Below are 26,778 nucleotides of genomic sequence, written 5' to 3' on the forward strand. Positions count from 1 at the left end.
ACCCTTTTTTTTAGGTTAGTGGTTCTATTTCCTCCACATAATGGGGATTGGGGTATATTAATCAGAAAAGATAAGGGGAAAAAAGAGATTTAGATCACTGAAACTAAAAGTAAAAAGGCAGAGGCATCTATTATTTGTTCATTTTTATTGTTTTTCTGTGTGTTCTCTCTCACATGATTTTATTTTATTTTATTTTATTTTTGGTGTTCTCTCTCACATTATATGGGCCTAATGATCAGACCACACAAAATGTCTAATCGTTCAACATTGCAAATAGGAAGAGGGAGTTGCTTTCAGCATTTAGAGAAACTACGGTACATTTTTTTTCCCCAAGATTTATATACTAAAAAATATTTTTTTTTTTCCTACCAACTGCTTTTTGTTCCTTTTTTTATGTTGCTCCAATAATTTTATGTTGTGCCAATAATAGTCCCTTAAAATCTCCGGTCAATTGAAACATCATGTTATATTCATTAAAAGTTTATATTACTTAAAATATTTTGATTGAGGTGACATAATATTATAAAAGATGACGAGATTACATGAATCTTTTTTGATCCACTTTCTCTTAAATATTGATTAAACTGGTAATTCAAATTAGAGGGTAATGCTATCTTATCCATATGTGTAGGCTATAGTCAATTGTTTGATTGTTTGTACACATTGGATGCTGAATTTTGTTGGGGATTTCTTTGTGTAAACGAAAGAAAAAGAACAAAAAAAAGAAAAAAAAGGACTAAGTTTTTTCTAATGGCACCGCACGTTTGACGGTAGTTGCAATGCCATGAAAAAGAACAAAAAAAATTGTATGTTTATAACCATTCCAAATCTTTAGGCGTGTTTGTAACTCATTTCAAAATAATTTTATTTTTTATATAAACATGAAAATGAAAACGTTTTCAATCTCAGACAGAAATCATTTTTGAAAATGTGTTTGATAATTTTATCAAGAGATTGTTTTCAGTATAAAAAACCCATTAATGCATCTCTTTCTCTCTCTCTGCTCGAGAGATGAGAAAACGAAAATAAAAAAATGAAAAACGACTAAATGTCGTTTTTTATTTCTCTCTCATTTTATACTAAATTAAAAAAATCGTTTTCATTTCCGCTTTTTGTCTTTATTGCGCCAAATGCCGTTTTAAAAACGTTTTCTTTTTTTTTTCTCGAAAAATGTAAAAAATAAAAATGAGATCAATTCCAAACACGTCCTTTGTTTTCCTATAAAAAGAAGATTCTCTTATAATTTAGAAAAAATAAAAAAAAATAAATCCATTTCAAAAAAATAAAAGTAAATAAAAATAAAAGGTCAAAATTAAAATTTTGAAAGCATCTTTGGTAGAAAAAAAAACTAAATAGAATTTTTTTTATTTTTACTCGTAAGATCTATATCAGAAACTGTCTCAAATTCCTAAATATTTTTGTTTTCTTCTCCAATTTATTTATTTATTTTAAATGGTATTAATTAATGTCTATTAAATTGTTGCCTATATATATATTATATTGATATAACCCTATAGAAAATTGTATGGTATACGTTAATCATATCACCATTGTGAATCATCGTGGATTTATGGATTCAAAATCATGATTCAGAATCATTCTCAATTTATGTGTATTTTTTATGTGAAAAAATACTGTAGCGAACCATGAACTATGATTCGAATCATGACACAGATACACCAATCAAACGCAAATTTTTAATTTCGTTAAATTATCATTAGTTTTCTAAACGTAATGTGTATCTAAAATAGTTTTAAAATGCATTATACTAGTTTTTATACAATGCAACAAAATCATCCTATGCCACTCTTATTACGAAGGAAAATATTGTATGCTTGTGAGGGAATATAATAAATAAGAAAATGATGATATAATAATAAATACTGAGAAAAAAAAAGAGAATAAAATTATGACCTAATAATATGGTACATGTACCAAGGGTTGTGAAGTCAAAGTAAGAGAAAACGGATAGAAGAGAAGAACTTATCACGCTGTTGTTTACAGCTGTATTCACGACCACTCTCTCTCTTCTTTTCTTTCTTTTTCTTTTTTTAATTTTAGAAAAAATTAGGAAATTCATGTTTCCAAACTAAGCATTTTCAATGATGACTGCGTCAATTTTTTTTATTAATTTTTGTACTCATTATTTAATACGTGTAATTTATTATCCTAATATAAAAAATTAAATAATAAAATTTACGTGTTAAATAATAAATATACAAAATAATAAAAAATGTGATAAAAAGAGTATCACATTAACATTTTTCATGACCAAATAATGATAACATTATATCTTATTTTTTAATATTAAATAATAATTAATAATTATTTATTCTTCCAATTTATATATTCGATCAGTCGTCATCAGCACCATCTATATGCCTTTTTGTGTCGATCTCTAAAGACTACCGTTCTCTGTCTACTACAGCTAAGCTGGGATAAAATAAAATAATTTATTTTTTTTAGGAGTTGTTTCGTTAAGAAATTCATATTTTAATTTGAATTATGATTTATTATTTGTTATAGTATTTTTTTTCATAAAAAATATATATAAATTAAAAATAATTTTAATCTCATAATTTTAATTTATGAACTAAACGTCTCTTTAATTTCTATTTTTCTCCGATCGAAAACGAAAAATACAAAATATTGCACAAGTAATTTCCCCCTCAGTAAATAAGAATAATAATAGAATTGGATTGTCAAATCCAACAGTAACATTTCAAAGTTGATATAAAAGTCGTAATCACTGTAATATTATCGGGGAGAAAATAATAATGCATGCATGAGTCATGACTCCGGGAATTCAGGGAAAAAAAGAAGCCGTATATTGGCCCGTTCTTTTCGTTAATTCGAGTTTAGAATTTGAGTTTCGTTACAGTAAAAGTCTCTTAGAAACAGTCATATTTAACTTTTTTATTACAGTAAAAAATTATCACACAACATCACATCTCAACTCGAATTAACTAACCGAACGGGTCCTTGTGTGGCTTCATTCACTTTATAAATTTGAGTTTTTAATTTGAGTTGAGATGCGATATTTTTTAAGAGTTTTTTACTATAATAAAAAAAGTTAGATGTGACATTTTCTGAAAATTTTTTACTGTAAAAATTTAAAACTGAAAACTCAAATCGGTAAAATGAACGAAATAGAGTTTTGTGATGAAATTTTTTTTGTTGTTGTAACATTATATCATTTTTCACTTTTTTTTTTGAACTTTCACTTGTAGCTAATGTAAAAATAGGTTACTAGTAATCTTTTATTTTTTAATCGTTAAATTTATATTAAAATCTATTTATTTTATATTTTTTTTAATCTAATGTATTTTTAATAAGATAAAATAATTAAAAATAGTCTTAAAAAAATCTTTTTAGAGACTTTATTAATTAGCAAACTAAAGGAGCATGTACTTGAAATTTATATTAGAAATCTATAGTAGATTCAACGTGTTGCGTGCATTGTCTAGGTGATATCGGAACTAAATAATAAAAATAAAAATAACAATAGTAACAATAACGATAATAATGTCCACTTCCTTAATTTCCCCATCTGTTTCTTCAACTAATCCCAACTATTCTTATTTATTTGATATTATTATTCAATTTGTGTTTACTCATGGCATCTTTCTATCTCCTATCTATAGTAACAACACTATTTATAAAGTCCCTAAATATAATACTTTCATCCCCTTCCTTCCCTCACTCCACTCCAATCCAAACCATAGCCTGAGAAACCAATATTTACACACCAAACAGAAACAAAAACACCCAAAAAAGCAATAAGAAATAACAAAATCTGTCCTTTTTGGATAACAACACTAATGTTTTTCTCTTTATATTGGTGATGATTCTTGGCACTTGTTCTGTTTTTGCTGAATTGCTGCTATATATGGCTTCTTCTACTCCTCAACTGAGGTTAGACTCTTTCTTGTCTCCATGGCTCTTCTCTTTTCCTTTATTTATTTGCTTTTTTTTTATTTTTTTTATTTTTGGGTTTTAATTGTGCCAAGATTTATGTAAGTTTAAGTTTGGAAAAAGCATTTCTTGTTCATATTTCAACTGGGTTTTCTTCTTGGGACATGTTCTTTTTGTTGCTTGCCACTTGGGTACAACAAATAAACAACTTGTTAGGAATCTAAAAACCCATTTGGAAATTTGGATTTATGTGTTTGTTTGTTTGAGAATTTCAGCTTTAATTCTTCATCTTGTAAGTACGTTTTGTATTTCTGTTTATTGAAATATAACCAATTAAGAAGATGTGGCAAAAAATTCTCTAATTTCAGAATTTTATGTTTTCGTGTTCAAATTTGTCTAGAAACTTCATTTTGTTGGTCATAACTGGTTTGATCAGCTCGGTTGAAGCTTTACAATTCACAAGGCCTGTGAAACATTCATCTTCCTTCCAAGTAGGAGCTTATTGTTGACTTGGGATTTAATATACTATATATATATATATAAAAGTATATTGGATTACTTACAGGAAACAAATTATATTGCAATTTTTATAACTATACTTGTTTAAGCACTGGATAGTGTCTTGAATTTAATGATGAGGGCATTTTGCACTGGATAGGTTTCAAAATTTCAACCCTGCACTTCACCAAAATTTTCGGCTAATTATAAAAAAAAAAAAGGTTCAATTTGGTCCTTTCTGGAAAATGGCAGAGGGGATTTTTTTTTTTTTTTTGATCTGATGGCAGAGGGGATTGAAAGAGGTGAAATAGAATCAAAAGATTAAGAGCGGATTCCTTTCTTCAGCAGCTTTAGGCGTATTCTTTTGTCTTGATCACTTCAAAAAAAAAAAAAAAAAGCACTGAGTAAAGCATGATGCAATATTTTAGGTTGACTTATTTAGATTCATTCTTTTCAATGCATGAAAGCTGGATTGAAATCACAAGGTCGAGACATAATTTAAGGTCTCGCTACTTTCGCACGCAAGTGTTATCAACATACACAGGATTATGCTTCATTTTTTGTATATATTAAATGACTATACACAAAAAATGAAGCATAATCCTGTGTATGTATATATTAAATGACTATACAGAAGGCGGGCCTCGGCACCGTGGTGAGAGTGCTTGCGTCTGCACCTGGAGTCCAGGGTTCGAATCCCGGAAACGGCTTCTCCTTCGGGGGGGTAAGGCCGTGTATATATGGGATTGAGCTTTTCTCCGAACCTATCATAGTACGGGAGCCTCTTTTCGTGGTGAGAGTGCTTGCGTCTGCACCCGGAGTCCAGGGTTCGAATCCCGGAAACGGCTTCTCCTTCGGGGGGGTAAGGCCGTGTACATATGGGATTGAGCTTTTCTCCGAACCTATCATAGTACGGGAGCCTCTTTAGCACTGGGTCCACCTTTTATTAAATGACTATACAATTTGTAGTCAATCTGTTAAGTTGTTGTACAAAGTGTAGCGTGGCATCTCCAGCCACAAAAGTGTCATCTTGCACTTTCTATGTTGCTCCGGTTGGTTCTGTATATACTCGGAGCGTTTCTGACAATTGGAGGAATTACAGAAAGGATCACATAGCCTATATACCAGCAAAGCACATGTATATCTTTTTTCTACCCGCGTAATAATATCAACAATATAATTGCAGTTTCCTGTTAAATTATGGATATTGATTAGCATGTCGATTGACGGGTAATCCTTGGGTGAAAATGGTCAAGGAACTCCAGAACCTTGAAAAAATTAAATTGGTTTGTATGGGTTTATGAGTACATAGGGAACTGTCATACATGTGAGTGGACTTGGAAATACTAATGCTGTTAAGATTGTCATCTTTATCAATATTGCTTTGTTCAATGGTCTTCTTTGTTTTTTGACTTTTCCCCACAACTGTCTAGTTTTCAACACCAGTTTTTGTTTCTGACCTAATCGTTGCTTGTGTGGTGATAGAACAGGATTTTTGACCTGTCAAAGAATATAGCTTTCGATCCAATGGAGCAATATTTTTGACCAAGGATGGATCCTCAGGCTTTTATTAGGTTGTCAATAGGCTCACTAGGATTGAGAATTCCTGGGACAGCTTTAAACTCTACAAAGTCTGAGATTCATGCGTTCTCTTCCCCATGTTCATGTGAAATTCGTCTTCGAGGTTTCCCCGTGCAAACAACATCAGTGCCCTTATTATCTTCTCCCGAAGCCACACCCGATTCTCATAGTATTGCCTCAAGTTTTTATCTTGAAGATTCCGATCTGAAAGCGTTACTTGCACCTGGCTGTTTCTATAGCACTCATGCTTGCCTGGAAATCGCTGTTTACACGGGGAAGAAGGAATCCTCCCATTGTGGTGTTGGTATTAAAAGGCAGCAAATTGGGACTTTTAAGCTCGAGGTCAGTCCTGAGTGGGGTGAAGGGAAGCCGGTGATTCTTTTCAATGGGTGGATAGGTATTGGTAAAAACAAGCAAGAGACTGGAAAACAGGGTGTAGAGCTTCACTTGAGAGTGAAAGTGGATCCTGATCCTAGATATGTTTTCCAATTTGAAGATGTAACCAGATTGAGTCCTCAAATATTTCAGCTTCAAGGCTCCATCAAGCAGCGTATTTTTAGTTGCAAGTTTAGCCGGGACAGGTGTTATACATTCTTTGAAACTTTTCAATCTAATATTTAGTACGTTTGTGAAGTCTATAACCTAATTAACTTCATTTTACCAGTTTCAGCTGACACATGAAAATTTATTATGTCAAGGCATAAACCAAATTGGGAAAGATTTAAGCAAACGTATATTTGTAAACTTGTCCAAAATATTCATGCTAGTTCTAAGTTCTCATCGGATAAGTAAGGGTTACTAAAGCCATCAGTTAGCCTAAATCAGTGTTGGAAGACTATGATACATGACACCCCATTTCTTCTTCTTTTTGTCTGTCAAGGTTCTTATTAGGACTAGAAACAACAAATCAAGTTATTGTTTTCATCCAAAAGCATCTTTTATTCATGAAAAATCGTTTTTCAATTTGTACTATGTTTTTTTAGTCAGAAAATTAGAAAGGTTGCTGTATTTATTTTGTGTATCTGATTGTCACAAGTAAAATTTATGGTAGTTAAATGCATGAGCAGGGTGCCCCAGGTAGACCCTTTGTGCAATTACTGGTCTGGTTCTACTGATAATGCTGACCTTGAGGCCGAAAGGCGAGAACGGAAGGGATGGAAGGTGAAGATACATGATCTATCTGGCTCAGCTGTTGCAGCAGCCTTCATGACAACTCCATTTGTGCCATCAACAGGTTGTGATTGGGTAGCAAAGTCCAACCCGGGAGCTTGGTTGATTGTTCGGCCTGATGTTTGCAGGGCAGAAAGCTGGCAGCCATGGGGAAAGCTCGAGGCGTGGCGTGAACGTGGCATAAGGGATTCTGTTTGCTGCAGATTTCGCCTTATGTCCGAAGGTCAGGAAGTAGGGGAGCTTCTCATGTCTGAGATTTACATAAATACAGAAAAGGGAGGCGAGTTTTTCATAGACACTGACAGACAGATGCCAGCTGCTGCAGCAAGTCCAATCCCAAGCCCGCAGAGCAGCGGAGACTTTGCAGCACTGGGTACAGTTGTTGGCGGGTTTGTCATGAGCTGTAGGGTGCAAGGTGAGGGGAAGAGCAGCAAGCCATTGGTACAACTTGCCATGCGCCATGTGACGTGCGTCGAGGATGCAGCCATCTTCATGGCTCTTGCAGCTGCTGTGGATCTCAGCATTGAGGCGTGTCGGCCTTTCCGCCGGAAGATGAAGAAGGGGTCTTGTCATTCTTTATGAAAAGAAAAGAGTGCCATGAATACATAACTCTACTGTCTTTTTAATTGCTGTGACATCTGGGATTGTGTATAGTACAGGAGGAACTCAATTGTGATTTTCTGTAGAACATGTTAAATGCATTCATGTTAGTATAGCAGTTTGGATTCTCATTTCAGATGACATTACAAAGAGTAGAATTTGCTAATGTGTTCGCAGTTATTGGTAGTGAATGTAAAAAACTAGTTTACACACCATATAGGCTGGGAGATCCCACTGGACTGGTAATACTCTTAATGTCAAACTTCTTTTCCCAAACAAAAGTTCATCGTTCTTCAGACAAATGGTTCATCAACACCCTCACCGGTCAGTGACAAAGTAACTGAATCCAAAATTGAGTTTGGTTTTCATTTGATGTCCCTTTTACCTCATGCGTGTGAAAAATAAATAAATAAATAAATAAATAATGAAAGAGAAAAGTAGGGATAGCATTAGCAATTGAAATGAAAAGGCTTATATTGCCATTGATAGCAGTGACGGACTACTTAGATAGATTAGTGGTCAAAGGTTCGAATGTTGGGCAGTCTTATTCGAGAGTTTTCAATGTGAATGTTAATGCCTTTCAGCCTTCAGTGAGATTGGGGTGACACGTTTCTTGTTGAGGGGTAGCCGGGTAGTGCCTGACCATAGAACTTTTAGCCAACATTGCTGTTAGTGTCTAAGAAGCCCTTTGATAACCTGTAAGAAATATGTTAACACCGGTCGCTCGCTTCTCAGACTTTTATCTTATTAGAAAAATGAAAAAGCTTACAACTCCACAAGGTAATTCTAGCTTTAACAGGTGGGTTCTAACAGTAGGACCCACTCCTTTTGTATCAGTGTGGTTCACTTGCAGAGCCCTAGAACCCGAGTCCAAAAACATGCCTAAAATCAGAAAGAAGATAATTTTCCTTCCCACTCTATGAGCAGGCTGTTTTGTGCTTTTGCCCACATACATAAAGGAACCAGAACTTCATGCAAAAGGGCGAAAAGCTCAATGCCTCAATCCGAAACAATTAGTAATACATAATAAGATAAATCTCTTATCCAAACTCAAAAGGGGGTAAAATTTTAGAACACAACAAACCAAAAGCCAAATAGGAGAATGGATAATGCAATCCTGTCTCAAGTAAAACAAAAAAGAAGAGTTAAAGAAGACCCATATCTAAAATCTTAACATAGATACTCTTCTCTCTAAAGGGACACTGATTAATCAGATCACGAGGCTTCTGGTTCTGAAGTTGAACTTGTGGTAAACAAGTTCTCAACTTCGGACACAATGGTTCTAGCTTCATGAAATTCAGGACCTTCCTTCTGATTTACCTCCTCCAATTCAACTAAAGTAGCTTTCAGGTCAGCTACGGCCACCTCCAGCCGCTTTCGGCAATCTGGGATCATCATCCTTGATTCAGCCAACACATTTTCCTGTTCCCCAAACAACCAATAACAAATTCAATAATGATGATCAATTACATAATAATTCACATGGAGATATAGCAATTCTCACTTGTACAGATTCATCTCATAAACCAAAACATTTCGAAATAAAGAATTTCTCGTTCCTTTTTACTTAATATTTCAAATTTAGTAAAATACACAAATTCTCTCCTACAAATCACAAGATTTTCTTATCGCTTTCGTTTTTGCGCTTTAATTACCAGCAATTGGAGCGCTTGTAATGATACCTTTATGTCTTGTTTTGACACATTTCTTTTTAACAATAAGATCACAGTATTCTTCAGTTCAGGAATCAAATTCTGTAAAAGTTTTTCTCACAGATTATTCTACTCTGCAAAGCCCTAATTTTCAATTATCCAATAAATAAACCAAAACAAAATCACGGACTTCTTTCTTCTGCTAGATATTCAGAATTAGAAACCCTAGAAGAAAACATAAAAAATTGAAATGGGGAAAGGGAAAACCTGTTGCTTGAGTTCGTAAGGATCGGCGCCATTGTCCTTCATCTTGGCAGTCTTGGCAGCTTCAGTCTCAACCTCTTTCTCGTAGTAATGAAGCTCTTTGACGATGCGTTTGCAAGTACCCGTCTTTATCTTCAAGCTTCTTAGGGTTGTTGCCATTTCCCCCCAATTCCAGAAATCAAATCAAACACTTCCTCAATCTGATTCTCAACTTCTGATCTCCTCAATCTCTTGTTTAAAACGCTGAAATTAAGTACGGAAATTTTTATAAATGTAGATATACCATGTTTTTTGGCGCTATTAATCTCGACATAAACACAATTTGGCTCCTAATTTTTTTTTATTTTAAATTTTCGCTTACTCTTTTTTCTTTAAGATAAAAGATTGCATCTGTTATTTAAGAAGACACATCTTTGAATTCTCCATATCATAATGAATATGGAGAATTCAAACAGAGCTCTTGATTCTTCCCAAGTATTACAGTACTAAAGCAATCATAATAACGTTTGGAAACTAAAAAAGACATGTAAATACATTTCCAGAACGAGTAGATACCTAATAATGGTGGAAGAAGAACTGGAGAAGATGGAGTGGCGGAGCAGATCTAGTCCGGACAGTCTTTTCTGTGACGGCGTAGGGTGGGACTCGGATTTCTAAGGTTTCAGTTAGGACTGAGGAGTGAGGAAGAAGAGGAGTGAATATGAGGAAGATGGGGATTTTCTTTTATTATTCTTATTATTATTATTATTATTTTAAAAAAAAACTTTGAAGGTGGGACTGGGGAATTGAAGTTAACATTTATACCAGTTTTAAGCATTTAAGCACGTGCATATATTAATTTGTTAATTTCTTTAATATAGTGATTTTTTTATTTATTATTATGTGTGTTTTTTATAAGAAAAAATATTGTAACGAAACTACGATTCGAATTATGACACGAATCCATTAACTAAACGCAAATTTTGACAATTTATCCATCAAGCTTTTTAAATTGTTACAATGTTCCGCATTACGTTAAATTTGGTTAAATTAAGATTTTGAATTTGTCATATTAGCTTTAGGGTTTGAATTAGATTTGAAAATGTTTTATCAAACGTAAGACTTTCTAACCTCATATAAAGTACACGTGCTTTCCGTCACCAATTTAAACGGTAAGTTTAGCAAAATGGAGCACATGGGATGATGGATGGGAACAGTTTATGAAGTTGAAAAGGTAAATTGTGAAAATCAGAAATTTGAGAGGTAAGTTATCAAATTTCAAAAAGTTTAGGACATAAATGTGCAGAAAACCCAAATGTTTAAGTAGAAAACATTTTAGGAACAAAAATGATTTTAGTAAAATAAAGTAGACAGTAAATTAGTTCGAAAGAACATATGGGAAAATATAATTTAAAAGGATGAAGAAAAAGAAATTTAGGTAGAGATATTTGAGAAAAATTGTTCTAGCGGGAATTCACGAAAATAAGAGTATTTATGATTGCAACATCTGTAACACTATTATTTTTGGTGACTATAAGAGAAATACATAAATATAGGTATATTTGAGAAAAGTTATTTCAACAGGAGCAAATAGGAAAAAAAATAAATAAATAAAGCACACGTGAAAATATAAAATTTTAAAATAAACGAAAAACCAGATGGACCAAATGCACTTTTAATAAAAGTCTCGGTTCTAATTGAATACGTACAAACAAGTAAAACATCATGCATGTACTCCCTCAGTCAAACTATCAAAGTAGGTCTCTTGATCATTCAAATTAGATAAATAGTATTTATGAGAAAAATAATAGTTGAGATTGCAGTTGCTTTAAGTAGGCACACGTTCGAGAAGAAAGCACTTTATCGTTAATTTTACCGATTCGAATTTTCAATTTTAAGTTTCTACAGTAAAAATTTCTCAGAAAATGTCACATCTAACTTTTTCTGCTACAATAAAAAACTATCAGAAAATATCACATCTCAACTCGAAAACTCGAATCCGCGAAGCAAACGAAGCCCAATTCAACATTGGCACTTCTATGCATAGTAACTAGTAAGATGCATGTTCTAATATGTCCAAAAACTACCTGTTTAATTTTAATTCTCGGCGCCTAACCCCAAATCACTAAAATATTTTTCGAATGGGATCATCATGTTGACAACAAGATGAAAATCTTCTTTCTGGGATATATGCGCAAATGCAGGCACATCACAAAGTGAACCTGACAAGAAACGTATCTGTTTTTCTTTTATAATCGCTAATTACAGTCCTACTTTCCACCACAATCATTCTTCAGGAAAAACATATCCGGTCGTATCTCCTTTGATTCTTTCCTTGCACATACAAGTATACGCAGTACACTACACTACACTAACCTAGTATACAGCTCCGGGCATTCACCTTATAAATGCTTCCTTTCCCACTTCCCTTCGCGTCTGTCTCGTTCTCTCCGTTCCACGACCTGCCTAGACTTGCTCCCCCGGGGTCCATGCCTCTGAGATGATCCAAATCCACCACCCTGTCCGTCAAATGCTGAAGCCAAGTCCGGATCCCCAACACTACCTGTGTCACCGGAGTCCTTGCTTCCATCTACATTCTCTTCATAACCGCTGCCACACTCATCTTGACGATCACGTGATTGCAAAATCGTAGGAAGCTGGCCGGAAAATGGTCGGGACCCCGACAGCACAACAGTTGGCATGGTTACCATGGAAGAACTAGTAGAAGTTTCAAGCTGCAAGCTACCTGTACTTCCTCTTGTGCTCCCCTCATTTCCGGATCTTCCATTTTCCCTTTCACGATACCTTTCCCGGGGCCTGCTGCAAGTGAAGAGCAGAAGATCTCAAGGCCCACTTACATGCAGCAAATCACTTCATATGAAGCAAAGTAAAATCTGACAACCGTAAATCATTAAGTTTGATTTGAACAAATAAAAAATAGCCTGAAAGGAGCATCCAGAATCACAAATAGAGAACCCAAAATAAAGGTAATTCTGGTGTTACGAACTAGGATCCTATTGACATCTTAAATCATCCTCAAAAATGCAGACGGGTTGCTAAACGCAGAGAGAAATCATTTAGAATCCAATCCCTTCAGGGATAGGGGCTATCAAAATTTGCATCTACAGTTACTATTATCTAAAGTAGCCCAAATAGTTGTAGAGAGAAAATCAGCGCAGTACATAATTTCCAAACACGTAACAGAGAACCTGGTACTTTTTCAATCTATTATTATTTTTAATAATAAACAAGAAACACTTATTGATAACAAGATTAAATCAATAAAAAGGTAAAAGGGGATGACAGATCCTGAAAAATGGGTGGGGGGGGAACAGAGAAAGATAGAGAAAAAGGCCAAAACAGCAACAAGGGCCCAAAAACGAAGCTGAAACAGGTAACTTTTTCAATCTATAGAAAATGTGAAAAGGAATCGAATATATCGTTTTAATTCATAATAACCTTTGTGTTGCATACAACATAAATGTAGGATCATGAACGTCATGGTAAGAACACACCAGTGATGCTCAATTCAAACCAATAAATATGAGATGCATGCATGTTTGTTTAACTTGCTAACATTGTAATCTTTTATGCTTGTACCCAAAATGTTACTTTCTCCTATATCCTTTTTTTTCAAAAAAAAAAAAAAAAAAAAAAAAAAAAAAAAAAAAAAAAAAAAAAAAAAAAAGAGAACAGAAAATTGAAGTCTCTGTATTGGTATTTTCGTGTCCATTCTTCATGATCATATAGCATCACTCTCTCTGAAGGACATTTAGGTGCTCTCTAATTCTGATCTGCAATGAACAGAAAATTGAAGTCTCTGTATTGGTATTTTCGTGTCCATTCTTCATGATCATATAGCATCACTCTCTCTGAAGGACATTTAGGTGCTCTCTAATTCTGATCTGCAATATTGCTGGATTACTAGCTAAAGAACTTCAGTCTGTCCCCAACCATATGATTGATGTATCAATTATAAAGAACCAAGAGCCCACATCAACTTGTATGTTACAGTAAGTGTTTACACGCTATAGAACTTCAGGAAACTGATACCCTAGGTTTCAGCATTGAGCAGATTAGCAGATCCTAAAGCTAACGGTATGTCTTCTACGACCACAAAGGCTCTTCTACCGCCTCCCAGGGAGGCAGCAATATTATTACTAAGAGACATTAATTTGTGGCTGTACAGCAAATTTTCACCAGCTGAAAGAAGCTGCAGAAAATGTGAAGTTTCAACAGAGAGAGAGAGAGAGAGAGACTTACCTACTATGGGAGGAGGAAGAAAACTCGCGCCGAGATGGCCGAAGTCCTGATTCAGCCTGCTCCAACTCACGCTGAAGTTCTCTCTGCAAAAGTTGAGATATTACAGACACAAGAAATTATTTCTAATTTATTACTTCTAGCTTATATCTGACTAGACCAGTCACATGTCATTTTCTAAAAACAGTCACATCAATATGATCCCTTAATTCTGTTCCCATGTTTCAATAGGTTTCCAGAATTGAATTGAAATCATATTACTGCTCTCCTTCATTAAGCAAATAACCTGGTCCCAGCAAAACTGGATAAACAACATACTTCCTCACCAATCTTATTTTGTAATTCAGAAGAGAGAGAGGAACCAGAGTCTACAGAAAAGAGCAGACCAGGAATGCTCCCAGTATACTTCTCAGCTTCAAAACTTATATAAAGAGAAAAGGAGAAGTGCCTGAATTCTTCAGAATGAAATAAAATTTTATATAATACTAGATGACAAGCATAATCTTACCCCTTATTCTACCAAGAAATATGATAATGATATTTCCTAATGGCCTAAGTGGCAATTGGTTGGACAAAGAAGAAATTTGAAAAAGAAAAAAAGAAAAAAAAAATACCAAACTATTTGAACTAAGCAAATAAATACAACGTGGCATTCTTATCTTTACAAAAGTTTATGCACGATATGTATGTTAATCTCCCTCAAAAAGTATCGTTCTATTCTCCATTTTTTATACATTTTAAATTGCATAGCCGTTATTCACAAATAATTAACGCTGCATGCATGACCTCTTGTTCTTCAAATATTTGTAGCTACACAGATAGATTTCACAAGGATTTAGTTATACCTGTGTTTGCTTCTCCTTTTCCATATCAAGATTGTACCGCAGTTCCCTGGTTTTTGTACGCTCCAGTTCTAACAATCGCTGTCTCTCAATCTCCTTTTCAGCTTCAGTTGTTCTCTCCCTGACAGATGAAAGGTTAGATGATAGTTGTAGTACTGAAAAATATTCATCAAATCACGGTTGCAGTTGAAGAATACAGGAGGCAAAAGTCAAACCTATCAAGCTCTTGTAAAAGCTCTGCTTCTCGTACAGCTGCCTCTTCTAAATATTTCTGACGGGTATGTCTCATAAGAAGTTTACTTTGCCTGCGGGTTGCTATATCTTCTCGAAGTTTGCTCTTTTCTCTAATAGGAAAACAAGACCATACAATTTTAAATAGAGCTTATAAGAGAGCACATATTGAGATTTTCCTAAAAATAATTAGGATTAAAAAGAAAACTAGTTCAAGTTCTTGCAAAGGTTAGCAATGAAAATTAGGATTTTAGTTGTTTTTCCGTTTCTTTTTTCAAACTACCCTAGAGTCGACCTTCATTTCCCGTTAAACATCATTAGATCATAAAGAATTTAGAAGAACCACCTCAAGGTCAGCAGGTGCTCATTGTGAGAGTTTTCTGAGGCGGGGGGGAAGGTTTCCCCTTCCCCGAACCCCATCCCTATAGCTTAAGCCTTAAAGCATGCCATTCAACCCGTCTACCTCTTGCCAGTTAAAGTACCTTGATGCTTGTCTACACAAGATCTAGAGGAAGAAATGGTACTCTGCTAGAGCCTAGAAGCTAAGCCACAAAGTCAAAATAAAATTGCTTAAGAGTACAAATTTCCTGCCGTCGGAACAGAAGACTAACCAGCTAACAGGAACTATTGACCAGGAAAATAAGTTCCTTCCCCTAAAAAAATTAAAAATAAAAACCAAGAGTAAGAAAAAATAGTACATACAGGGAACGAATAGACTCCTTGATTTGCTTAAGGCGTGAATCATCTTTCATAGGAGCTGGAAAACATAGTAACAAATTAGATGAACCCAGAAAAAGTGTCAAGTAATAAATGTTAAAACTTAAAAGGTACCAAAGTCCTCAAACAGCAACAGAGATAAATCTGAGCTAAGGACAACATAATTTACAATCTAGTGAAGGAGTCCGGTGCCCTTTGGAATCTTCAAGTGATTGTTCTGGAGCATGATCTTTTTGAAGAATGTCCAATTCAATTTCAGCCTCCTCCAGTTCCTGCAATATTTATATTTATAATTCAAGTAACACAAGGAGTAGCTTGGAATGATATTGATATCAGTCATAGCCCAACTTACCATGGCTTCTCGATCTTCTTTTTCCGAGAAGAAATCAAAGTACGACTTGACAGAAGTTAAATTGGTAATCACCTATTAAACGTTATTTAATTAGAAGCCATCACAAACCACATATTAAAATCCAGTGAACAAGATACAGCTTATTACTGTAAGCTCACTTGCTATCTTATACCCCTCTATGATGCATGTTTAAGAAAAAAGTTCATAAAATATCCATCAAGCCTGCAGTATATTTTTTCCCCCATGTACAGTGCACAATGCACAAACTAGAACAAGGTAAACATTATATACTGCTGTAGAAATCTGGTGCACACAATGGGGCCTTACAGGCAACATGTATAAGCTCCCTTGTCTTTCTTATTCTTCTATATCATTACATCATGAACAAATGAAGTAGAAGACGTTTTCCACCTCCTAAATCATATTATCACCAAGTAGAACTATCTGCTAAAACACTAGAAAATATGGCTAATATTTCATTTTGCAGGCATATTCGATAAAAACTTGATAATACATCAACTGACATAGATGCCTTCTGAAAGTGAATTAACAAAGATATGGAAGCCAAAAAAAAAAAAAAAGTCAAGGAAAAGACAAAAGCAGTGCCACAATAAACTGACTGCAAAGTAACACTGCTTTTATTGATGCACAGTTTATTACAATTAATTCTTAATGATCTATTGCAATCAATTCTAAGGTCTAGGGTTTAGGCCAGGTCTCAGCGAGGTCACATTCTTGTACTGTATCCTTAAATATAACCAAAAATGAACACTAAAACCAACTTTCCTACCTAGAAATCTTATCAGACCCTCTAAAAGAAAAAGAGAGGTCAACTATATCTAAAATGGAAAAAAGTCACCTCCTAGATAGCTTCAGTTATGTTAAATACTGTAAAACCTAGATAAGGAAAATTTATAATTATTACACAGAGAGAGAGAGAGAGAGAGAGAGAGAGAGAGAGAGAGAGAGAGAATTTACAAGCATATACCCACTGAATTTCAATAATGAACTTTACGACCTTCCCTACCTGGAGAATTGTTTCACGTGTAGTCACAAAATCTGGATTGGATTGTTTTGAAGAACTTGCAGACAGTACTTCTTTCAGAGCCTAACATGCAATATTATTCACTGAATTAACAGCAGTAAGAAGTAAAATAAATCATTCTACTTAAATATAACTTTAAAAAAGAAATTGAAATAACATATTAACTTTTACAAGCAGTATAATAAAGCAGAGCTTAAGCCTCAACCTACTACATACCTCTTTAGCCTCGTCCTCGTAATTTTTCAATCTACACATGATTTGGCAAGTCCTTTTCTCAAGATCGCCAATCCTGCTTTCTACAAAAGAAATGATGAGATAAATAAGTTTACGAAAATATCATCAAATTCCACACAGAGACATAAATAATACGTGTACTATACCAGATTTTGAAAATCCTAAAGTCTCAATATTTCTCCAAACATTTTGAGGAATCAAGGAAATATCCTCAGGAGAACTGTACAGGCAAGCTCCAGCAATGAGTGCCAACGAAAGTCGCAGCAAGGGGCCTTCACAAGTTGGCTGACCAAGCTTTCCCAGACCATGAATATCAGCTGCTGCCAGGAAAGATTGTAATTGGTGCCTTTGAGCAAATGGGACATAATGTATAAGAAGAGCCATCGCGCAGCTTCTCAGATGCAAAGATACATCAGATGACGCCATCACGACAACAAGATCCCATGTACTTGATACCAAATGAGAAATGACAGACTCAGGAATGGATTCAGCTAAGCCAGGTGAAAACAAATTACTGCAAACACTAAACTCTTGTAGGTTAGTTCTTCCATCCATCTCTTGGCCAACAAGTTTTCCTAATAGCTTAAGTGCAATAAATCGTTGCTCAGGCTCAAGATGACCTAGCAGTGTACAAAACAGATCAGCCAGAGAATCTTCACATTCATTAAGCACATGGATGTCTCTACCAAGTAAAATTGATAACCATTTTTCTGTTCGCAAACGCCAAGCAATTTTTGGTGCACTGCATGAATTATTTTTTATTGCAGAACAAACAAAACCAACAACATTGCCCAGCCCAAAACAAGAAGGCACTCCTAGTAGACAATCAAGCATCACAGACGCAACTTCCCAGCAACCCTTTTCTTGAAGAGTCAGAATTGTTTCAGAAATTCCTTCAAGACCAAGCCTCCAGTGAAGGAGGAATTGGTCAACTGGCTTGGATACACTAGATGTTTCGCTGTCATTGTCTTGAGCATTCTCAACTTTTTGTGCAATTGAAGACAAACATCTTGAGTACATAAAACATTCTGCCAATGTAACAGTAAGCTTCTTAGCCAGTTGATGATGAAGATTCCAACACAACTCAGTTGCTGGATTAAGCTTGGTAATGAGAATCTCCAAGTCTTTAGAAAATTCCTCTATTTCTTCGGTGGCTAAATGGTGAATTTTCTGATTTACATTAGCAGCAGCATCGCTGTTTTTCTCTAGCTTATCGGGGACCTTTTCTGGCGAGTGGTAGACATCACTAGGAAACCATGAATGTGACTCTAAGGAGTTATCTGAATGTCTAGCAGTGGATGGCTGGAGTGGAATAGCACCAAATAATTGTAAATTCTTAACTAATAAGACTTTACAACTTTCTATAACATTCTGGAATGCACAAAGGTAGTCATAGAAAGAAGTTGTTGGTTCAAATGCGATAAAGTCAGTCCATGACAATAAAGACTGCAACATCTCCTTTCTACGCTGAACAGACAAATAAGGAAAGACGGAAGCCAAAATAAAAATTGTCAGCCCTCTACCATATAATTCTTTATTAGCCTTGTCCTGATTCTCGCTGGGTCTAATGTGATGGAAAAGCTCATCAAAGCACAATGACTCAAAATTAAGACACAAGTCGTCATGTGATAATCTTTCCTCATCAGACACCTTACTTAAGGAATATGAAATGATAGGCTTCAACAAACGCAATACAGAATCAAGAAATGAAACATCACAGTATGATGATCTACAAAGGGATAGTAGCAGTTGTACGACTCTAGGAGTCTCAGGCACCATAGCTTCCATGTGCTCAGTTATGATGGCTTCTAAAACATACAGGATCACAACCTTAGCATTCTTAGCAACATAACCTTTCAAATAATCAGAAGAACTATTTTGAGAAGCTATTTGGTCCATGTGATAAAATGGCCAGGAACACAACTCAGAGAGCCAACACAAAATGTCTGGCACGAGAGTGGAAGGAAGGGATCTCAACTGCAAGCCAACAGCCTCCAAAATGGTTTCCCCAAAATCTCCAAACTGCTTTTTCATGTTAGGAAAGAACTTATAGAGATCGGGATAAAAAACATGAAAAGAGTGAAAAGATTGGCTTTCATGTTGATGACCAGCAACTTCATGTCCTTCATGTGCTGGGAAAACATGCTTCCCACCTGATTTTTCCAAATTTGCATCTTCATGTCCTCGGTTGATAACATTATCCACTACAGCAAGCTCATCTGCAAATATGGATAGCAAATACGTCAGCTGTTGCATATCAGAAGCAAGGAAAACTCGGTCCTTTACGTACTGCCTTGCATTGCGAGATACTGCCATCCAACCAAGGAACCGAACTAGAGGCGATTTACATCTAGAAAATGAAGAAATTCTATTCGTCCAAGCTGAAGGTGGAATCAATTTTGTATAATTGAAACCATTGTTCTTGTTGATAGCAAACTCTGTCCCTTCATCACAACTGCTGGAAGCGATTACCAGTCTCTGAAGCAGTATCCATCGACGCTGTATCCCATGTATTGTTTCTGGCTCTAAGTGAAGATTGCCTTCTTTGAACTGATGATATAGGGAAGTCAACATCCCATTTAAGTACTCAGCAGATTGTAATACAACATCGATCACATGTTCTGGACTGCAGTATAGCTCAGTAGCCGAGTGCAACAAAAACACAAGACTTTGTATAAGAATTTCTTGCAATGACTGGCGTTCTCTCTGCAACCTTTTCATTAAAAAGGTACATAACAAAGCTTGATTTTGTCGAACTAAGGTGATGGCATCCATGGATTGTACATCAAGAGGAGACAACTTGATGATTGGTTGACCATATATTCCAACATAGCATGAACCATGTTCACCATCTGACACATTTTCCTCGTATTTTCGGTCTAATTCAGCAGCCTCAAGCAGAATTTGCAGGACAACTTTGTCTCTTTTCTTTTCAAGAAAAGCTATTGTTTCTAAGTCACTTCTGCACTTTCCAGAGACCTTTTTCAAATCAAAATCATGTTCTTTTAGAGCCTTTATCTCCTTGATGTTGGCATAGTTTGTTAATTTTGGATTGGTCTTGAAAGCTATCATAAAAAAGGGGTTGACATAGCATTCTGCAGCCAAGAGCAAAGCATCTATTGCTGCATCATGACCCTCCACCGTAATCTCGTCCTGTGAGTGCAAATCTACAGCTAAACGCCGAAACTCAGAAGACTTAAGCTCACAATCTTGATAATTTACAAGTCGAAAGTAATCTGCTTGTAAGTTGAAGTACTCAGCAGTGAAGCCAGTATCTAATACCAAGTCAACATGAAAATTCTTGGGAAAGAATTTCTCAACCAGTGCCTTTGGATCTGAGCTAATCATCCCAGGGCTATACTCATTTAAATCATTGCAAATATTTGTTAGTGTCATGCTTCGTAGTTCTGGTGGAGCAAAAAGAAGACCCACATCTTCAAAAATATCTGTCTTTATGGTGGTATCTGGAACATCTGTCTTTCCATCAAGTTCTTCCTGGCTGTTTGATTTTACAGAACTAATCCCATGGCATAAACCACTTTCAAGTTCTAATGGTTTGGAAACCGAATAAGTGCGAAGGTCAATTTCAGGTGGTAATTGCATGTGAGGTTCCAGTATTGCAAGAAGGACACTGCAATAAGAAATAAACCTCATAATGAGTCCCATAGACTTTCACTTATGTCTTGTGCAAAACTATATACATATACACATACACACATAAATCTATATATATAGAGAGAGAGAGAGACCATAATTCACTTTTACAGTCAGACAAAGCAAACTTCAGCTATGATCCGTTTTTCTGTCTAATATTTAAGACATTCACAATAGCTTCAGCATCACAAAACGGCCATAGAGTTCATTATACAAGGGTTGTCATTGACTGATGGTTAATGAGTGTACACATTTGAGAAGAACATTTTTTTTTTCATTATAAAAATTTATTTTTGATGTTAAGTCACACAAACTAAGAGCTCAAGCAAGTTACGTGTCTATAGAAAAAAGTTCTGATAAAAAATTTTGCAAGGAAAAAAAAAACAATTACCTAGAAGCAAACGAGCCACGCCTCCACTCCGATTCCAGAGAGGGTAAAACTGCTGGTTTGTGTACTGCTGTACGAATCACATTGAGAGCAATCGCACAATTGCTTTCCTGCTTTTCAGGATAAGCAGGAGATAGATCTCCAAATGCTATTGTGCTCTTAAATGAAGCAATGGCGGGATCAATAAAGGGCTCTAACATCTCCACAAGAAAGATAATTTTGTGCTTAACTTCCTGAAATAAACACAAAATATTAAAACTAACAGCGCTGTTCTGCAATATCGCATACAAGTGTTGTATTTACCAGTACGAAGAAAATCAAGTCGTTAGGGGGTTAAGAATGGAACAAAATATGAGATATAATCAAGGCTATCACGCAATACAACAATGTTTTGCAACCAGATAAATATGGTTTTGTTGCCAAAACATTTCGATAAATGCACCAAACTCGAAAGAAAAGACTAAATATGTTCCTCTTTTTTCATTTTTTCCATAAGAAAATCAAACATGAAATGCACCTTATACTTTCCAAGTATGTCATCCATATGACCGGAGATAGCCAGCACAATATATTTTAAGGCAGCTCGTGCACGGGCCAGGGAATGTTTAGCACCCTGAAGCACATACCATTAGTAGCAAGAACAAATAATATGTCTTCGAAAGTGTAAAAAATAAAAATAAAAAACAGAGAGAGAGAGAGAGCTTCAGCAAGAAATAGACTACACAACAATACAGCTGAGACTGATAAGTTCTAATGTGAAGAAATTACAGAATTCCCTTTTATTGAGAAAAGTAAAAACCTGTGTTATATAGCTACAGAATCTGGCATTAGAACTCTAAACGATAGGTACATGTAGAATCTAAGTTTCATGGTGTGTTTTTTTTTGCCCCCTTTAAAAAAGGAAGATCTACTTCTATGTATTTGGTTTCATTTTGTTGCTTCGGAAATGTTGAGACAGAAACAAAAACACCATGCGATTCCATAAAGATATTTGTTTTGCTTGTAGATCAGCGGCAGTTATACCTGAATTACACCCAAAAGATCCTCCAGAAGCTCCACAGCCAGATCAACCTGTCATAAGTCAGCTACAAAGCTGAGAATTTGAACAAGCAGGGCCAAATATAGATTGGAAAAACCAATAGTGGTTAACAAAATCCTACTAGACGAAGTTAATGCAAGAAGAATTTCCCTTGGACGAACCTTTGCAATCACCCGAGTCATCCAAGGTGCTAGGACGCTACAACACAGGTCAATCAGGACACTAGCAGCCTTAGCCTGTAAAAGGAGTTGCAATAAATAGTTATCAGCTAATTGTGTAAACCAAAAGCATTTCACCAGACGAAAAGATAAGATAGAAACACTTTGAGCCACAGAATTAAATGTTTCGAGTTCTGTGAGAAATTGAGAAAGAACTAGAATATTTCTCATTGAATAATGAATAACGAAAATAAGTTTAAATTGGAGGAGATGCCCTAATCGATTCCTCAAAACAAGGAACTGATAAACTAAAACAATATCTCTAATCCTAGTAAAGATAATAAACAGGAAAAATAAATGAGAGGATCAAGTAAGACATTATCCGAATCTCTTTATTTTTAGAAACCAAAAGACTAACTTAACCCTAGTAAGTTAAACACCGAATTTCCACACTCCCCCTCAAGCTAGGTTGTAGATGTTAAGTAATCCTAGCTTGGAGACAAGGTCTTCGAACGTCTTCCTAGGCAAGGCTTTAATAAGGATGTCTGCAGTTTGCTGACTTGTAGGGACATGATGGAGTGATATGGTGTTGTTCTCGACCTTTTCTTTAACGAAGTGTCGATCGATTTCCCCATGCTTGGTTTTATCGTGGTGTACTGGATTCTTGGCTATACTGACAGCTGATTGATTATCACATAACACCTTCATAGTTCCTGGAATAGGGATTCCCAGCTCGTAAAGTACTCGTTTCAACCAAATTCCCTCACAGATTCCGTGTGCAAGGGCTCTAAATTCTGACTCTGCTGAGCTTCGGGACACCACATGCTGTTTTTTGCTTCTCCAAGTAACTAAATTACCCCAAACATAAGTACAATATCCAGAGGTTGATCTTCGATCAGTTACAGACCCTGCCCAATCTGCATCAGTAAATATTCTAACTTCCCTATTTCCTGTTTTCTGGAAGTACAGACCCTGTCCTGGTGTCATTTTCAAGTATCTCAAAATCCTATACACCGCTTCCATATGTTCTTCTGTTGGATTGTTCATGAACTGGCTTACCATACTTACAGCAAAACTGATGTCTGGTCTGGTATGGGACAGATAAATAAGTTTCCGACTAACCTTTGATATCTTCCTTTGTCAACAGACGCACTATCATCTGTGCTTCCCAATTTTGCCGTAGGGTCCATAGGGGTGTCAGCAGGCTTACACCCTAGCATTCATGTTTCTTTCAAGAGATCTAGTACATACTTCCGTTGAGAAACCGCAATACCTCTCTTGGATCGAGCTACTTCCATTCCTAGGAAATATTTTAGATTGCCCAAATCTTTGATCTTAAACTCCTTAGCTAGAAAGCTTTTGAGTTTTAGAATTTCTTCATCATGATCCCCAGTTAGGATGATGTCATCGACATACACGATAAGTATTGCTTTCTTCTTTGATGGTGATTGCTTAATAAACATGGTGTGATCCGTCTGGCACTGATTGTACCCAACCTTTTTTACTGCCTTAGTAAACCTATCAAACCATGCTCTAGGTGACTGCTTAAGTCCATATAAGGACTTCTTGAGTTTACATACCTTATTGGTATTAGTCGGAGTTTCAAGTCCATGAGGAATTTCCATGTACACTTCTTCTTCAAGATCCCCGTTGAGGAATGCATTCTTCACATCCAGTTGATAGAGAGGCTAGTCAAGGTTAGATGCCAGTGAGAGTAGTACTCGAATAGTGTTAAGTTTAGCTACCGGTGCAAATGTCTCCTGGTAATCAATCCCATAAGATTGTGTGAAACCCTTAGCAACCAGGCGAGCTTTATATCTGTTGACACTCCCATCTGAATTATACTTGATAGTGAATATCCACTTACATCCTACAGGACGTTTTCCTGATGGTAATTCAGACATCACCCACGTTCCATTCTTCTCTAGGGCTCGGATTTCTTCCAAAATTGCCTCCTTCCATTGTGGTATAAGAAGAGCCTCCTGTATAGAATTAGGAACCTGTATTCTGTCCAGATTGCTAACAAAGGCACGATGATTGGAGGACAATTTTCCATATGAAATAAAATTATAAATGGGGTGATTAGTACATAACCGTGTGCCTTTCCCCAAGGCTATGGGTCTATCATCAATATCTTCATCAGGCTGATTATTAGGAGCAGTTTCAAGACTAGTGTTACCTGGTGGGTTTTGCGATTCCATACCCGGGTTGGATTCATGGCCGTGATGAGTTGGCCGCAGTGCTTTATCTTCTTGAGTCTTATTCCTCCTAGTATAGACACGTAACTCTTTAGATTCTGCAGGCTGAGTTGGAGTGGAACTATGAGGGGCTTGAGTGTCATACTCGGGCTGGCTTGGATTTGGAGTTTGAGTGTCAAACTCGATTTGTGTTTGGGATGCTTGGGATGACTCGAGTGGATTTGTGTTATAGCCATCAGGTGACTCTAATGCATCAATATCCCAAAGTTGGTATTCTTGAGTAAAATTCTCCCCCTGAATATCAGTTTTGGGATAGAAGGGTTGAGTTTCAAAGAAAGAGACATCCATGGAGTTGTAGAATTTTCGAGTAGTCAGAGAATAACATTTATACCCTTTTTGGTGTGACGAATATCCTAAAATATGCATTTGAGAGCCTTAAGATCAAGCTTGTTTCGGTGTTGGGCATGACTATGGACAAACACTGAGCAACCGAATACTTTAGGAGGCAGAGTGATTAGGACACGGGTATTGGGAAAAAATTGAAGAAGGACACACTGTGGTGTTTGAAACTTCAAGACTCGGGAAGGCATTCTATTTATTAGGTAGGTAATTGGCTGTTAAAACAACCTCTCCCCAGAAATATTTTGGGACATGGGCAGTGAACATGAGAGAACGGGCAACCTTTAGAATGTGTCTGTTTTTCCTTTCTGCCACCCCGTTCTGTTGGGGTGTGTCAACACAAGAACTTTGGTGAATAATGCCCTGGCTCCCAAGATATTCTCCTAGAGTCGTCTCAAAATATTCTTTTGCTTTGTTAGTCTTCAACACTTGTATCTTTGTGGCAAATTGTATCTGAATCATAGTATTGAAATTTTTAAAGATTTGCCTAACTTCAGATTTTTCTTTCATGAGAAACAACCAGGTGATTCTGGTATGATCATCAACAAAGGACACAAACCACCTTGTACCAGTAATATTTTTTATTCTAGATGGCCCCCATACATCACTATGAATCATGGAAAAAGGATGAGATGCTTTGTATGGCTGAATATGGTAAGAATTACGAACATGTTTTGAGAATTGGCACACTTCACATTGAAACAACTTCGAATTTTTATTGATAAATAAAGAAGGAAACAATTTTTCGATACATAAAAAATTTGGATGACCTAAACGATAGTGCCATAACATGATTGCACTATCTTTATTGGCGTTTTCAACAAATACTAAGCCTACGGTATGAGTTTGTCTTCTAGGAGGTCTGTCTACTTTGAGAAGATAAAGTCCCGAGCTTACCCTAGCACTGCCAATCATCTTCCCCAAATCCAAAACCTGAAATTCACACAAATCCGAGGAGAATTTAGCAACACAATTAATTTCTTGAGAGAGTTTACTCACTGATAAAAGATTGCAGTACAGATTAGGAACATGAAGTATTGTCTTCAACTCTAGGGTTTCTGAGAGAATAATAGACCCTGTTCCAGCCACTTTAGCGAGTGATCCATCAGCAATTTTTATTGTAAGATTATCTTGACATGGTCTGTAATGATGAAACATAGTTATGTCTCCTGTCATGTGATCAGATGCCCCAGAGTCTACTATCCACGTGTCCTTATTTTCGGAATCAACAGAAAGAGCACTCAAGTAATTACCTTTTTGTGCCAAAGATCTGTTTCCAATGTTACCCTGAGCAGTTGCTGCTTGTAAGAACATCTTTTGTAGGGTTTCAAGCTGTTCCTTGTTGAAAGGATTGGATTCCGCGGAAGTAGAATTTCCTTCTTCAACTGCAACATGATCTCTGCGGCTATCTTTGTCCATAGCTGGTCTTGAAGGTTTCCAATCTGCAGGTTTGCCATGTAGCTTCCAACTCTGCGGCTATCTTTGTCCATAGCTAGTCTTGAAGGTTTCCAATCTGCAGGTTTGCCATGTAGCTTCCAACATGTCTCACGGATGTGTCCTGTTTTTCGGCAATGATCGCACCATGGTCTCCCCTTCTTCTGC

General features: G+C 36.0%; 3 protein-coding genes across 7 annotated transcripts in view; 1 reads left to right on the forward strand and 2 right to left on the reverse strand.

Moving 5' to 3' along the window:
• The first annotated feature begins 3,629 nt into the window (after positions 1-3,629).
• Positions 3,630-7,900, forward strand: LOC21406570. 2 transcript variants are annotated; one of them, XM_024166463.1, is made up of 3 exons: positions 3,630-3,915; positions 5,899-6,575; positions 7,062-7,900. In XM_024166463.1, exons 2-3 carry the CDS (start codon positions 5,965-5,967, stop codon positions 7,744-7,746), a joined length of 1,296 nt encoding a protein of 431 aa, XP_024022231.1. In that variant the 5' UTR covers positions 3,630-3,915; positions 5,899-5,964; the 3' UTR covers positions 7,747-7,900. The 2 variants fall into 2 exon arrangements, with proteins under 2 accessions (XP_024022231.1, XP_010097676.1); XM_010099374.2 differs by having other exon boundaries at positions 5,904-6,575.
• Positions 7,901-8,652: 752 nt separating this feature from the next.
• LOC21406571 (tubulin-folding cofactor A) lies at positions 8,653-10,396 on the reverse strand. Its single transcript, XM_010099375.2, has 3 exons — positions 10,236-10,396; positions 9,684-9,923; positions 8,653-9,186 (listed from the first exon to the last, which is right to left on the reverse strand). The coding sequence occupies exons 2-3, from the start codon at positions 9,837-9,839 to the stop codon at positions 8,980-8,982; spliced, it is 363 nt and encodes a 120-aa protein (XP_010097677.1). The 5' UTR covers positions 9,840-9,923; positions 10,236-10,396; the 3' UTR covers positions 8,653-8,979.
• A 1,336-nt stretch (positions 10,397-11,732) lies between these two features.
• LOC21406572 overlaps positions 11,733-26,778 on the reverse strand; it is a 21,935-nt gene continuing 6,889 nt past the window's right edge. For 3 of the 4 annotated variants that reach the window (XM_024166448.1, XM_024166451.1, XM_024166450.1), the window contains 14 exons: positions 22,583-22,657; positions 22,406-22,453; positions 21,900-21,995; positions 21,386-21,615; positions 17,487-20,971; positions 17,323-17,402; positions 17,089-17,169; positions 16,062-16,133; positions 15,879-15,981; positions 15,695-15,749; positions 14,977-15,105; positions 14,765-14,882; positions 13,923-14,005; positions 11,733-12,479 (listed from right to left, as the gene is read on the reverse strand). In XM_024166448.1, coding sequence (XP_024022216.1) covers positions 12,062-12,479; positions 13,923-14,005; positions 14,765-14,882; positions 14,977-15,105; positions 15,695-15,749; positions 15,879-15,981; positions 16,062-16,133; positions 17,089-17,169; positions 17,323-17,402; positions 17,487-20,971; positions 21,386-21,615; positions 21,900-21,995; positions 22,406-22,453; positions 22,583-22,657 — 5,073 coding nt within the window. In that variant the 3' untranslated portion in view covers positions 11,733-12,061. The remainder of the gene's footprint in view (positions 12,480-13,922; positions 14,006-14,764; positions 14,883-14,976; positions 15,106-15,694; positions 15,750-15,878; positions 15,982-16,061; positions 16,134-17,088; positions 17,170-17,322; positions 17,403-17,486; positions 20,972-21,385; positions 21,616-21,899; positions 21,996-22,405; positions 22,454-22,582; positions 22,658-26,778) is intronic. The other variant, XM_024166449.1, reaches the window with a different exon arrangement.

Source organism: Morus notabilis, unplaced genomic scaffold, assembly GCF_000414095.1.
Source record: "Morus notabilis unplaced genomic scaffold, ASM41409v2 Scaffold75, whole genome shotgun sequence".
Classification (NCBI taxonomy): domain Eukaryota; kingdom Viridiplantae; phylum Streptophyta; class Magnoliopsida; order Rosales; family Moraceae; genus Morus; species Morus notabilis.